The 14,771-nt window shown below is 32.8% G+C and overlaps 1 protein-coding gene across 2 annotated transcripts in view; it reads left to right on the top strand.

Annotated features, from left to right (window-relative positions):
* LOC131028646 (dolichyl-diphosphooligosaccharide--protein glycosyltransferase 48 kDa subunit) overlaps nucleotides 1-5,595 on the top strand; it is a 33,031-nt gene extending 27,436 nt beyond the window's left edge. Inside the window, exons 8-14 of one of the 2 annotated variants that reach the window (XR_009102634.2) lie at nucleotides 1,406-1,481; nucleotides 1,657-1,728; nucleotides 1,883-2,008; nucleotides 2,183-2,287; nucleotides 4,857-4,940; nucleotides 5,134-5,250; nucleotides 5,434-5,595. Coding sequence is in view for 1 of the 2 variants with exons in the window: in XM_057958980.2 (XP_057814963.2) it covers nucleotides 1,406-1,481; nucleotides 1,657-1,728; nucleotides 1,883-2,008; nucleotides 2,183-2,287; nucleotides 4,857-4,940; nucleotides 5,134-5,181 (511 nt within the window). In the remaining variant the exon portion in view is untranslated. Of the gene's footprint in view, nucleotides 1-1,405; nucleotides 1,482-1,656; nucleotides 1,729-1,882; nucleotides 2,009-2,182; nucleotides 2,288-4,856; nucleotides 4,941-5,133 lie in introns of both variants that reach the window. The other variant, XM_057958980.2, reaches the window with a different exon arrangement.
* The last annotated feature ends 9,176 nt before the right edge of the window (nucleotides 5,596-14,771 follow it).

The following is a 14,771-nucleotide window of genomic DNA, read 5'->3' as shown; positions in this document are numbered from 1 at the left end:
GACGTCAGTTTTGTTTAATTATTAGGAGCAAGAGTCAACACTAATAGCTCTGAAGTCACACCAAATAGTGTTATAGTGAAAAAAGAAATGGTCTTTTAATGTCCCAATACACTGACAACTGTTCAAAGTCACTCAACTATTGTTCCCTATCGGGAGTTAAATTTTTAGGCAAATAATATTCGTAAGTGTACAACTATTCTTTTAGAGGTCAAGAAAAGAAGATGTATAAATTTTCTATAGCGTCAGTTGGGAAACATTCAATTCTAGAAAAGTCAAGGCTTGTGCCAAAAATGTTGAAATCAAGCAAATCTGATTTGATTTGCATCTTTTATACTTAAATTTATTTTATATTGGAGTTGCACTGAGCACAATCTTATTAACATTTTTATCTCCCTCTAGTTCCATTAACTACTCATTGGTTTTTAATGAACTCTTGACTTTTAACACACTATGAAGTATAACAACGTAGTGCTGGTGGACAAGTCCTAGTATACCCAGAAGTTGAATGTGTATTTTATATTTCTTTGTGAAAGTCTTCATGTAAGATAATCTTTTGTCATTTTTGAGAGATGCTCTTGTAAACGTTCCATCAGTAGACATGTGAAGCATGCAGTGACTGTACATTGACCTGCTTAATATGCAATAAAAATGTCTCTTATTTACCTCAGATGGCTGAAATTATGAGTGATTTTGTTTTATGATTTGAGTGTTGGCTATCAGCATGCAGTAAACATGTCTCATGCTTGGACATATTTTGGTGAATGATGATAGCCATGTCTGACGTTTTATGATTTTTGACCATTAGCAATGTGTGTGATTGATCGGTCTAAAAAATGTATATTTTATATACATGTGGGTACACACATTTACTTAGCCAAACATTGCAATCCTTGTGTCCCATCTCATTGACATTACATTTCTGTTTGTGGGTATTGAAAGTCATACTAGGTAGTCTGTTGACTATTGTTCGTGAAACTCTAGTTGAGGATGCCCAGTCTGACAAGCATGGATGTGGGTATGACTGTTTTTTAAGCACCTTGGTACCCTGCTTCTGCATTCCAGAAATGGAAGCATGCCTGTTCATTATTTGAATGTGTGCTTTCATTCTTTTACCTTCAAGCAATACACATCTCATTGTGACAAGATTTACTAAATTTTAATATAATTAATGCCAATGTTACTTAAGTTTTCACATAAGTGAAATGTAATATGATGTTGTCTGATTAATTTGAATAGGGTATTCTACTAGTTCCATATCTGTCTGCATATTTCACAGTCGCCTAAGCACCATCTTTTATGAAGAGGGGCATGGTCCTTTTTATGTTTTATGTTTTTAACAAATAGCTGGAAAATTGCTCTTTAGCCATTTAATTAAAAGTCGTTCATTGAAATTTTATGTTTGCAGGTATGCCAAAAGTGGTAATGAGCAGTTTGTATCTGAATTGTGCAAGTGGGTCTTCCATGAAAGGGGGCATCTTAAGGTGGGCTTATAGAGTGACACATTTGAAATGATGTAATGCTATCTGAGAAGATGAACACCAATATATTAATGATCACTTTTTGTTGCAATGTGATATATTAATAGATTCCTTTTTGTTGCGTTTAAATGTAAACTGTTACTTCTGATGAAAATTAAAATTGGTATTTGAACTGCAGGCTGTGAATGTCAAGCATCATAAAATTGGGGAGAATGTTGAACCTGCCATGTATCGAATCACTGATCACATGGTTTGTAAAATATTTTCTTTGGAGATACGTTTGTTTATCTGGCCAAATTGCAAATCATTTGAAGGATTTCTTTATTATAGACTGATGCTTGATCTATCACCACTATTGGTATAGTTAAAAAATATGGAATGTCTATTGCTACTTTTGTTGGCAGGAATATTCTGTGGAAATCTACGAGTGGACTGGGAAGGATTGGAGGCCTTATGTTGCTGATGATGTTCAAGTTCAATTTTACATGATGAGTCCCTATGTTCTGAAGACTCTGTCGCACAACAAGAAGGTATGGAATAAATAGGTAACATGTAACATTATTGTAGATGAAAAATTATTGCTATAGCCAGAAATTTCCAGTAAAGATATTGTTTCACTCTAGGAAAATTCTCAACTTTAAGTCTAGTTCTTACAAATTTTTTTCGAGAAACGTTTTGATCTGGTGTGATTTTTATTGTTGCAGGGTTTATATTATACTTCATTCCAAGTTCCTGATGTGTATGGTGTTTTCCAATTTAAAATTGAGTACCAAAGGCTTGGTTATACAAGTCTATCACTTAGCAAGCAGGTATGGTATTATCAAATTAATTTGTGTTGTGTAAATTGTAGGAATACTCTTTTCTCTTCTCTTTCTCCCACTCTTGGCCCCCTCTTGCATTCCTGCCCTCTATCACATTCAAAAAAGATAATATCAGATTGCTTAGTCTAGTCTCGCATTGTCTCTTGCAAATTGTATCTAGTTGATAACTATAAATCAACATGATCATAATTACCATTACCTATAAACATACTTAATGAAAATTTCAACTCTTAATTTGAGAGCAATATTTTAATATGCTAGTCTGATTGTTGCACACAAGAAACTTGAAACACATGTTTGTTGTTGCTTGCTGTGTTTTATAATATCATATCCAGTGTTTTTCATGGATTTGCCCCTAGAGGTATTGACACGTCCCCCGTTTAGGGGGATGTTTGGAGGACTTGGGGATGGGGATGAAATGTCTCCCTCCCGTCCCCCAAAATATTAGAAAGTTTGGGGAACGTTCTTGGAGACATCTCCTAATTCCCCCTTTTTAACACCATTTTGAGAATGGGTTGTCTCTCCTGGCATCCCTTAACTGTTCCAGGGATTTTAGGTGGCGCCCCCATGTCTGCATTTGTTTTTTGAAGTGAAAGAAAAGGCCCAAATAAAGTCAACTAAAATTCAAAATTGAATAACAGAAATCCTATCCTTGAATCTCAGAGAAACACTGAAAGAACTTAAGATTTGGTGGGACTCTGCACTCAAAATCTTATGGAGCTATTTGCAGGAGCTCTGTGATGGCAAGCAAATAGCAAAGAAACAATCTTTTGTCAAAATTTTCTCTTAGGAAGTAATCATGCAAACTATGCGAAATCAATCCTTTGTTCATGCCAAAGTGGCATGTAGATTTTGTATTGATAATGGCAATTGTTACAGATGAGTTGTCTGATAATGAAACCTCAGTGTACATTGAAGCTTGTCTTTATTTTTTATACTGTTAATTGTTTACAAACTATGTTCCACTGAGTTTCAGGGATGGGGACGGCAGGGGACAGCAGGGACATGTTTCCTGTACCGGGGTACTTTTGGGCCATTTTTTAGGGGACGGCTGTTAAAAATATTGGGGATTTAATATAGAGAAGTTTCAAATATGCATATCATAACATTGATAAAGCATTCATCATAGACATTGTAGCAGATTAATACATAGCATTAGACTTGAATTGAGATTTCACATGAGAATCGACAAACAAATTAACAAAATTCAAATGCTTTCATTGTCAATGTGCATACATATTATACTAGAATTACAACAAAAATGCCATAAGGCTCCAAGTATCAACTATGAATTGACATAAACTGTAAACAATAAACATAGAAGTCTATAATCAGCTACTCATAATAATGAAATGATACAACTAACAAAATATATGGCTGTCCATAATCAGCACATGGTAGGTTTAAGAGTCTAAATCAATAACAGAACGAACTTGCTGCTCTTCTCCTTCTTTGCAAATTTGAAAATGGATGTCTTTTTCTTCTTTCTGGTTATTTTATGCTTAGATTAGGTTTTGGTATTGTTTAATGTGGTTTGGGGGTTCTTTTCAGCCCAATCAGCTCTTTTTCAAATTAAAAAATATGTTTTCTTTGGTCTGGCTGTCCAAAAGTGGCCTGGGATGTAGGGGACGGCTAGGGTACTTCTGGCCGTACTCTACGTCCCTGATCACTCCCAAAGGTGAAATGTTTCTGAAACTCTGCACAGGGGAATGGGGGTACCAGCACAGGGGACATGTTGCTGTGGAACATGGTTTACAAATGTTCTGCTCATACGAGCATTGACATAAGACCAATGCAAGCTCTTGCGAACACAACCACGAGACTAATATTAGCTCCTTCTGAGCAACCACACTAGAAACCACTTATGGAAGACAGAGAACTTATAAATTCACTTATTTTAAAAACCACCTCCACATTAGAAGCCAACTATGGAAGGCCAAGACTTAAAACTTAGAATTCCATATGAGATGTCCCATGGGATTTGAACTTGGGTTTCCATAGTGGAAACTCAATGCTTTAACCAATTAAGTTCAAGGAAGTTCAACCCCTTGGACATGCTTGTCTTTCTTAGTAAGTGGTATAGATAATATTGAAAGATAAGTTCCCTCCATGTTGAATATAACTGTAGTATCAATGAGAAATAGCAGCACCTGGCAACTTCTAGCCTTTTGTAACTACTTTCTTTATAGAATATTATAGTACACTACTGTTTGAACGATTAGGAAAAGAAGTTTCAAGGATGATTAAAATTTAGCTTCATTCAATTTATTTTAAGATATTTTAAGGTTGTTTATTTATTTGTATTTCAAAATATTTAATATTAATTTAACAGTCATCTTCCTGCTATCCCTAAAATCCAGATTTTTTTTGCTGTCTTCCCTTAAACCCTGTTTCCATGTACCTAAAATCAGGAAAACACTGATTATATCCGTCTGAAATATCGTTTGCTTAACTGAGATGCCTTGACAATGTCAAGAGCTATGTGCCTTTCCGTGCTTTCATTTAGGAAACCAACATGGCTTGCATTAACCTGTTCGATTTTCTACTAAATTTGCAGATTCCTGTAAGGCCTTTCAGACACAATGAATACGAAAGGTTTATCATATCTGCATACCCATACTATGGGGGAGCATTTTCCATGGTAAAAGATCTTGCATTTTCATCATCTCTTCGTGAAATAAGATTTAGTTTGCTTCCTCTTTTTATTTGGGTAAAGTGTATTTGTCGCATGCTCTCCTCCACCTTACATTTTATATTGGTTATGAGTATATTTACATTACGGGTAATTCAAGCATTGCTAATCAAAATGTTATCTACTCTCATCCTTTTCACAGATGACAGGTTTCTTTATTTTTGGTCTGGTTTTCTTATATCATAAATGAAAAAGGATCAGGCGAGAAGGCTGTGCTGGGATTCCAATGACTAGTACATTTCTCCTGGCAATTTCCTAGGTGGTTAAGCAAAATTTTAATTGTCAATTTAGGAATACTGGCTAAGAGTGGCCACTTTTAAATGTACCATTTAATTTTTGCTTCACTACAATGAATTTTCTGGTCATTGTAATTTCTTCTGAATTTGGGTTAGGTCACTGTAATTTCTCCAAATTTTGCTAATCTGCAATGTCATCTATTTAGGTGGGAAGAATTGAAGTCAACGCGAATGGCTAGTTGCATATTTCCATGTTTAATTTTCAAAGATTGTCATCTTCATCCTTAACCAAAAACAAAAAGCAGAACAAAAATGCACCCATATCATCCGACTTATTAGGCAAATAAAATTTCTGGTTTTTAAATTTACCTCTTTTTAACCCTATATATGGTTCCATAATTCAATGTTTGTGCAAAGGGAATGCATGTGCAATAGAGAACTATTAATTAAAATTGGGAGTGTTGTGATTTCCGTATTTGACAGAGAATACATTGAAAGCATACCTGGCTCGTTATCCAAATCAATTTGCCATGTTTGATCCTAAAGGAATAGTAACGCGCACAAATCTGTAAATTTAATAGCAGTACATTTCAATTTTTTTTTTTGAATTTGGTATTGAATCTTCGCAAGTTAAAGAGTACATGGAATTATAAATATTGAAGATTAGTGATATGGCTGTTTTTACTGTAATAATTAGAAAGAAGAGATATTTGAGATTCATAAATTAGCTTAATAAAGTTATGAGAGTATGCAGTCATTTCAGTTTACAGCTGTAAAACAAGCAGCCTAGGCAACTTTATAGTTTCAAGTGTACACGTCTTGACTCAAAAGCAAACCAGGACATACATGACGTGAAACTTAAAATCGGATATACCGAACAGGTAAAATATTCTCATGACAGGGTACAAAATATTTGATGAAGCTTTGCTTGTTCTATCTTATTAGTATTTATTTGCACTAAAACTATTATTAGGTTCAGTCGATAGGCAGGGCACGAATGCCATATAACTTTGAGAAGCTACATGTTTTGGGTCTTTTAACTTTAAAAATAATAATAGGTGATGCTTTTTCATTATTTTTTCCCTCTCATTTCTTCTCCTCCCACATAATACCAAATGCATCCTTACCCCTGAATTTAAGGAAAACATAGTATCCGTATAATCATTCTTGGCATGCACTTAAGTGTTGATTACCATGCAACTAGAAGCATTCACGTCACTGTGGAGTTCAGTTCACATTTGATTAACTTTTCTACTTGTCATTTGCTTTAACTAACCTCCTCGAAATTAGTTTTTCTCTTCCATTTTTATAAGCATTTCTAGCCCAAGAGTAAACTTATCCTCTAGTTTATCCTAACTGATACGAGTCTGAAACTTCTAAACATATAATGCTTTAAATGGAGTGGCTTTTAGAGTGGAGTGATAGGAATTATTATAGGAAAACTTGACTAGTAGAAGTTACTTCTCTAACTTGTATTGTTGATTCATTAATGCATTCTTAATACATCCTCTAACACTTGATTTGATCTTTCAGTCTAACCATTTGTTAATGGATGGTAGAATAAACTTATATTTAATCAAGTTCCTAGTGCTGGAAATGTTTGTCAGAACCTTGAAGACATCCACACATCCTTGTCTGAGATAATTTTCCCAGAATCTCCATGAAGTCTAAATATTTCTTCCATGAACTTTTTTGGCTAAGACATTAGCTCCATATGTTAGGTTCCCTAGTATGGGCATCCTTTGCGAGTTTAGCAAGCACCACAAGAATCATATCACGATGACTTCTAGACATAGGTAAACCTTGGACAAATTTCATAGTAATTACTTGCAATTTTCAATCTGGCATATCATGGGGATACAACTACCTCATAGAGTGCGCATACTTAGCCTTAGCCCTATGGAATTATAAACATCCAGCCAAAAATTAACTATATATTGCTTCATTCCCTTCCAAAAACAGTGGTTTCATTTTTGATGGGTGTCCTATATATGGTGCACAATGAGATTCTCCCAACACAAAAGTTAACAAATATCTTAGATTGGGAACATATATTCTACTCTTGTACCTTAATAAATCACTAGGTTCAAATTTAAAACCATTATACTTGGAGTCTTGAGGGTTTTCTCTAAGAGCTTCCCCTTAGCTATTCGTAATACTCATCCTCCATCTAAGCATTTAAAATTTTGCTCTTGGAAAGTGATTAGTACCGTAGTTTTAAGATGTCATTGAAGACTTAGAGAATCAACCAATCCATTCTCCTTGCCCTTTATGTAATTGATATTAAAATCATAGTCAAATAGGAGTTCTAACCAATGTTTCTAATGTGCATTTAGGTTTTAGGTTGGGTTGGGTGAAAATATACCCGAGTCCTTGGTTATCGGTTCTTAACTTGAACAGTTTTTCAAGTAATTAGTGCCTCCAAACTTGAATTTCATTAACTATTGTTGTCAGTTCTAAATAATGTGGGACATAATTTTCCTCACAAGAATGAAATTTTCTAAAATCATATGCCGAAATTTGACCCTTCTATACAAGTGCTCCCCTTAGTCCTTCTCTTAATGCATATATCATAATAATAAAATGATACTCTAGGTTTCACTCTTAAAATTGGAGAAAATGTCGATTTCTCTTTTAAGTTTTTCAAGGTTTCTTCATATTTATCAGTTAATTTAAATCAATTTCCCTTCCTTGGAAGTGGTGCGATAGGGTTGGCAATTTTTGAAAAGCATTTTGCCAATTCCATATTTTTTTGTATTTTGTAGATATTCTTTAATGCCTACCATTCAAGACTTTCTTTCATCTTAGAAAGATCAACTAAGATTCTTTCTGTCAAGATAAGAAGACCCAAATATTGTATTTCCCTTGAAAGACAACACAAGATAATTTACTAAAGATTTTATGATCTCTTATTTATTATAGTACCAACCTGTAATGGTTCTAATAAATACCAACCTGTAATGGTTCCTATGGTCTTCTTCATTCCTTGAATAGATTAATGTCATATAAAAATATGATAACACACTTATCTAGTAAATCATTGAATACACTTTTCATAGTATTCATGAAAGAGATGGAGGCATTGGTTAAGGAAAAAGGTAGCATTATAACTCAAAGTGGCCATACTTATTTTCGAAACCCATTTTTGAGATATCCTCCTCTTTTATCCTTAATTGGTGATATCCCACACTTGGGTAAATCTTGGAAATGACTATTGGTTCATGCATTTGATCAAAAAGGTCATCTATGTGAGGTATAGTATATTTATTCTTAATAGTTTCTTTATTTAAAATCCTATAATTTATGCAAAGATGTAATGTTCCATCCTTAACAAATATAGGTGTTCCCTAAGGGGATACACTTAAGTTGATTAACCCTTTTGAGAGGCCTTGCACATGGGATTTCAATTCCATTAATTTTGTAGTGACCATTTTATATGGATCTTTAGAATAAGGTTCCGATTCTAGAACCATTTCTATAAAGTAATCACATTCTATTTTTAGAGGTAATCTTGGAAGCTCTTCTAACAGTAAAATCTTAAAATTCACACATAAAAGGGTATTTTTAGAAGGTGGTTTCATCATGATTTCTCACTTCATCTACTTTGATAATATACAATTGACAACCTCTCCTCTTTTTCTTCTTAATTTACATGGAAATGACCTAAATTAACTAGACATCTTGCTTCACATGTTGAACTTGGAACCAATTTACCAAATTATCTATACACTATTATTTTTGTAAAGAAATCTATTTTTTATTTGTCTCCATAATCAATTCTTTAAAAAAATTATGCCATAGGTTCCTAGAGGTGCTACATACAAGTTCACCTTAATACAAAAAGTGGGCAAGTTCACCTAATATTTAAATTGAAATTTCTTTACTCTGACTTGTGCTTGGTTAGCATAATAAATTGACCAAGAGTTGACTGTAATTATAATTTCTAGAAATAACATTTAGGACTCTCATAACGAACAAAAAAATTAGCGGCTCCTATATTTATTAAAATGGAAATAAGATGTTCAAAAAGTGTACCCAAAGTTTCAATAGGAGAGATCTAGAAATCAATTCGATGATTGTCTATTATGATATGGACCCTTTGCTAAAAGGATGTTTGCTAAGAAAGTAATGAAAGGTTTCTAAAATTATTACCTTGAGGTTTCATAAGATAACTGTTATCATAGTGGTCACCTCCACAAGTGAAACATCCTCCTAGTGACCATCTTTTATTTTGTATTTTCTCTCTTGGCCCTCCATTCTTCCCTCCAACCTTTGCTTGGATTGTTGGCTCCAACCCTTCTTCTTACACTTGTCTTTATATGCTATAATGGTCTTGCATTTACGTTCTTTCTTGATAGCTTTTTCAAACACTTGATCCTTCATGGAAGATCCATTTATAAACATCTACTTCTCCATCAATTTATAGATTTAAATTCATTATGAATGTTTTGATTCAAAACCACCCATCCTTTTGGTATTAGGGAACATATTTCAATTGTCGCGTAAACTTCTTTCAATACTTACCTATAGACGAGTCTCATTTCCTAAGGTTTTGAAAATCCACCCACTTTTAGTCAAAGTAGAGTTGGGGTAACCATACTTTCATAAACACAATTGTAAATTGGTACCACCTAACAACAATGAAATCCAAATTCATCTTAGCCTTCTTGTTTATCCACCATTGTCAAAGTTTCACCTAACAATTGATACACTCTCCACATCACTTTAGTGAGCTCAAAGTGTTTTTGGATCTTGAATTACTTCTCCATCTCACTCAACCAAGACTCAAATCCACTACCTAAAACAATTGAACATCAAACTTTGGTTGATTAGTTTTCTTAATTTCTGTTTTCAATTAAAAAGCAAAATGAGGACTAGCACCATCTCTCCTTTCCTAATCTTCATTGATGGTTTGGTCAAGTGAGGATGCATCAGATTTCAATTTTTTTATTGTCTTTAAGGTTAGTTGTTTCCTCTTTAGCTTCTTCCATTTGGGGTTCTCATACTTCTCACTCAAGAGTTCTAATCCTTTCTCTAGTGTCACTTAAGACTACAAGAAGCTAGTCTATCTTAGCTATAGAATCTCCTAAAATCACTCTAGAATTATTTGCACTTATCCCAAGACCGATCCTAGTTCTCAGCATCTTGATCTTGGTACATTAGGACGATGTTACGTTAGCTCTCACATTGCTTCAATAATCAACTAATGAAAGATATTTTTAAAAATTACTAAATATTTTCTTAGAATCATTTTCAAATAGCATGCCACTTAGTAGGTAATACAAAAAAATATGTTTTATTTATATCCTTATTTATAATAGAAGATCTCTTTAGAAGAAAATTTTTCTATGTTACAATAGATTTTAAATACTAAGATATAATCAGATAATGGGACCATAGGTTAGGTTCTGCTTCCCCATTAGAGTCTAGTAATATAAATCTTGAGGTGGTATATACATGTAGGTACTCTAGTATCACATCTCTACTCATATTTGGTTTGTTATTACCATGCCCAAAAAAGAATGTTACATGCCACCAAAGGTTTCTTAATCTCGATTTTGTTTTCAATTTTAGGCACTAGTTTCGTGTCTTTGATTAGATTTATTTGGTCTATAGATATTGCAAGGGTTTTAGTATTAGTAGACGCAATTCTTCCAACAAATATGGTTTAGATGTTTGAATTTTCTTCTTAATCGTGTTCTTGTCTAAATGACAAGATATCAAAAGAACCTGTTGCTTCTTCCATGCTCCTAGTTGGAGAAGCTCAAAGGTCACTCTTTTCCCACTTCCTCAAGTCATTAAATATCTTATTCTAGATGCTCATAAGTAGGGAAAATAATATTAAATAATTGTGTTCAACTCACTTTTAGTGCTATTAGTGGATTCTATCATCCCTTTAGAATGTATTACAAACAATACCGAGAAATAAATATTACCAAATATTTTTCCAGTACATGCTAAGTGCCTTAGGACACTTTCCAAGGATGTTGGAACTGTTTCATAGGATTTGCAAGGTAGATGGAACCTTAATCCGAACACTTCTTAAGAATAACCTAAAAAATACAATGTACCCTTGTATGATCAATACTTTAGCATTGTTTAATTGCAATAGGGAAATCAACATCAAGGTGTTTTCCCTCTAACCACAAACTAGTGGTCCCTAACACCCCTTCAAACTGGAAGTGGCTCTACCCTTCACAAGGGTAGTAGACAAAGAAGTCTACACATATATAATGTCATAGAAGAACTAGTACTAACTTTGTCACATACCATCTGCCATACAACTTTATATACCTTCTAACTAAGTATGACAACCCCAGCTGACATGAAACTTATTAGACATTGTGAGCTTGCCAATGCAACCAATAAATTTAATTAACTTAGCCAAAGTATTATGATACAATATCACATTCCAGTATGGATATGCATATCATTGTCCACACACCTTTTTCTTAGTCTTGTCAATATAAGATAATATTTTACTTGCACAAATAGTTCATAGTAACATCATATCAATATACTCATTAAATAGTGCAAGTAAAACCTTGTTTACAATTTAAAAGATAACTAATTTTTAGCTAAATCATATTTATCATGAGAATAAAAGGTTACTTTGGTTTCACAAAAAGCTATTGTTTATGTTGAATATTGAATCCTATTTGTAAACCCTGATAAAGCCAACCATTAAACCCTAGTCTATAAACTAATTCAACACAACTTCAATAAAGAATGTATCAAACACCAAATACTAATGAAACAAACCAATATACCTTCACATGTCCAATAGGCTTGTCTCAATTGTTCTCCTATCCTTCGAGATCTTGTATTTGATGTTGTTGCTCTCATATTTTTGTTGCACTTGCACAAGAGCTCAAAGAGGAATGGATGTGGTTCTGATGATGTATGCTATAATGATTTTGACAAAATGTAAGTATGATTACTTGATTATGGATGACAAAATTGAAGGAGAAAACCTCTTTTATAGAAATCTCCAAGATAATCAAGGGTTTAAAAGAAGAGGTTATATGATGAATTGCTAGGATCACATAGATGAAAGAGACTTAATAGGATTGGAGGGTACGTAAAGATGAAGGGAAGAGATTAAGAAGTGGAAAGGTAAAAGATAAGAATGAATAAGATTAAGAGGTTAAATTGAAATGAAGGGCTAAGATTGAGGAATAGGTAATTTAGGGAGACATGTTGTCATGTGGATAAGAAGAAAAAGATAAACGAATTTATTTAATTAATAGAAGAAAGGCCACACAAATTAAATAAATAAAATATTTATTTAATTGGAGAAAGAGGGATGAGATTAAATGAATAATTAATATTTATTTAAATTAGAAGGAAGAGGCTTAGGAAATTAATTAATTAATTAATTAAAAATATTTAATTAATTAATAGTGGAAAAGGTTGATAAATTAATTACAAAATTAAAACATTAATTTAATTAAGAGAATACATTAAAATAAAACAATTAAATATATAATAAATGTTTATTTACTTAAAGAACAAATTTAAGTGTCTACAAGTATTATTAGGCATTCATACACATGTTTTTATATAAATATTTGCACACAAACACACATATTTGTATCTAAACCATACTAATTGAGCTATTTAGATCTTAAAATAGAGATCATTTATGTTCTTTATGTAGAGATAAGCATTGGAAACCATTAGTTCTATTCACCATTTTGTGAGAGAAGAAAACATTCTTAAACTTTATCTATCCATAATTTATTTTACAATGAAAACAACATAGAATTGAACAAGGTTAATTTACTAAATGATAACTCATTTTTTTTCCTTTTTAATTACCATGTTTGTCTTTTAAATTCTACAAGACTACTAAACTTTCATATGAATTATATAATAGTTTTTCATGTCTATGACCTTTATGAAGTACTATTTGAAGACACCTAAAATTGTCTGGTCTAGTTAAATAAATATTTATTTATTTATTTAATTATTTTATCCTAAGTCTTCTATTAATTAAATAAATCTTTATTTATTTAATTAATTAATTTATCCTCTTCTAATCCTTTTTCTAATTTAAATAAATAGTTTTATTTATTTAAATTGTCCTTTTTCCTAAATTAAATAAATATTTTATTTATTTAATTGATCCCACTTGCTCTATTAATTAAATAAATCTTTATTTATTTAATTAATTCATTAGCCTTTTCTACCCATGAAACATGTCATTCATCTCTTAATTCTTCTCTTACCTACCCCCTTTAGCATTTAATTATTTCTTCTACCTACCCTTTAATCCTAGCCGACCATTTATCTTTACACCTCTCAATCTTATCCCCCCATTTCTTAGAGTGTTCTCTATATAAGAGGATACTCTCCTTCATTATCAATCCTAATCACACAATCAAGCCTTCTTGTGATCAAGTTATCAACCACATTTCCGTTCTTTGTTGAGCTCTTGTGCATATATAAAATCTGAGAGAAAATATATCAAACAAGATCAATGTCGATAGGAAAAAATGGAGATTGAAACCCTACTAGACATGTGAATGGTATATTTGGTTTATTTTGTTTATTTGCATGATCTTAGGTATTTTCATTTGTGTATGGTGGATCATTTTCATTATTAGACTAGGGTTTTGTGGTTGATCCTTCTTAGTCTTTCAATGTTGTTGTTTTCACTATCCATTTTCACCATATACATTTTGGCACGCCCGATGGGACTTTTGTCCCTTTTATTTTGACATCTTGTTTGCAAATTTTGTGTTTTTAAAAGTTGCAAGTTCGACATTGTGACTATTTTGCGTTTTTTCGTGTCTGCGACGGATTTGACCGTGTCTGCGATTCTTATTTTTACGTTTTTGATTTTCTATTGTTTTTGCAGATATGTCATCCTAAAGTTGCGTCTGTGTAGCATCTAGCCACATTTTTGCTTTCTTTTCACATCTGCGTTGCTTTTTGTTTTGCAGGATTTTTTTATTCAAGTTTTGTAGTTGCAGGTTTCTGGAATCGTGTTTATGAGCAGTATTGTTGCGTCTGTGTCTAGATGTCGCGTCTGTGCAGGTTTCTGTCGAGTCTGCATTTTGCTATTTGTTTTGCAGGTCTCAGATCTGGGAATTGCATCTCTATCCTATCTTTCTGCATCTGTGATCTGTTCCCGCATTTGCGTCTGTGCTTTTAGTTTTGCATTTTTTTCGCTTTCATTTAGGGTTTTTTAGATTTGGTTTTTAGGGCTAACCTCTTTTTATTCGACTAACGAATTGGTGCAACTGTTTAAAAAGAAGAAAAACGTCTTGTCGAAGGCCCCTATTTCACAAAGTTTTTTGGATCTTAATATTTACCTGACTTGTGTGCTTGCAGGAGGGGTATTGAACTTCAAAAACTACTAACAAGTCTGGTGTAGGACCTTTGAAATTTTTTTTTTGATTTTGAAATTGCTTCTTTTGTCTTCTTTAGTTTAGCAAACACTTCATTTTGGGCTCTAAAATTAACAAGTGTCTTTTGTGTCTTGAGAAATAGGCTCTTTGTGTTTTACCTTTTAGAGGGCCTTCTTCAAGGCCAACTA

Source organism: Cryptomeria japonica, chromosome 4 (assembly GCF_030272615.1).
Source record: "Cryptomeria japonica chromosome 4, Sugi_1.0, whole genome shotgun sequence".
Lineage (NCBI taxonomy): Eukaryota > Viridiplantae > Streptophyta > Pinopsida > Cupressales > Cupressaceae > Cryptomeria > Cryptomeria japonica.
This window is presented reverse-complemented; position numbering and strand designations above follow the sequence as displayed.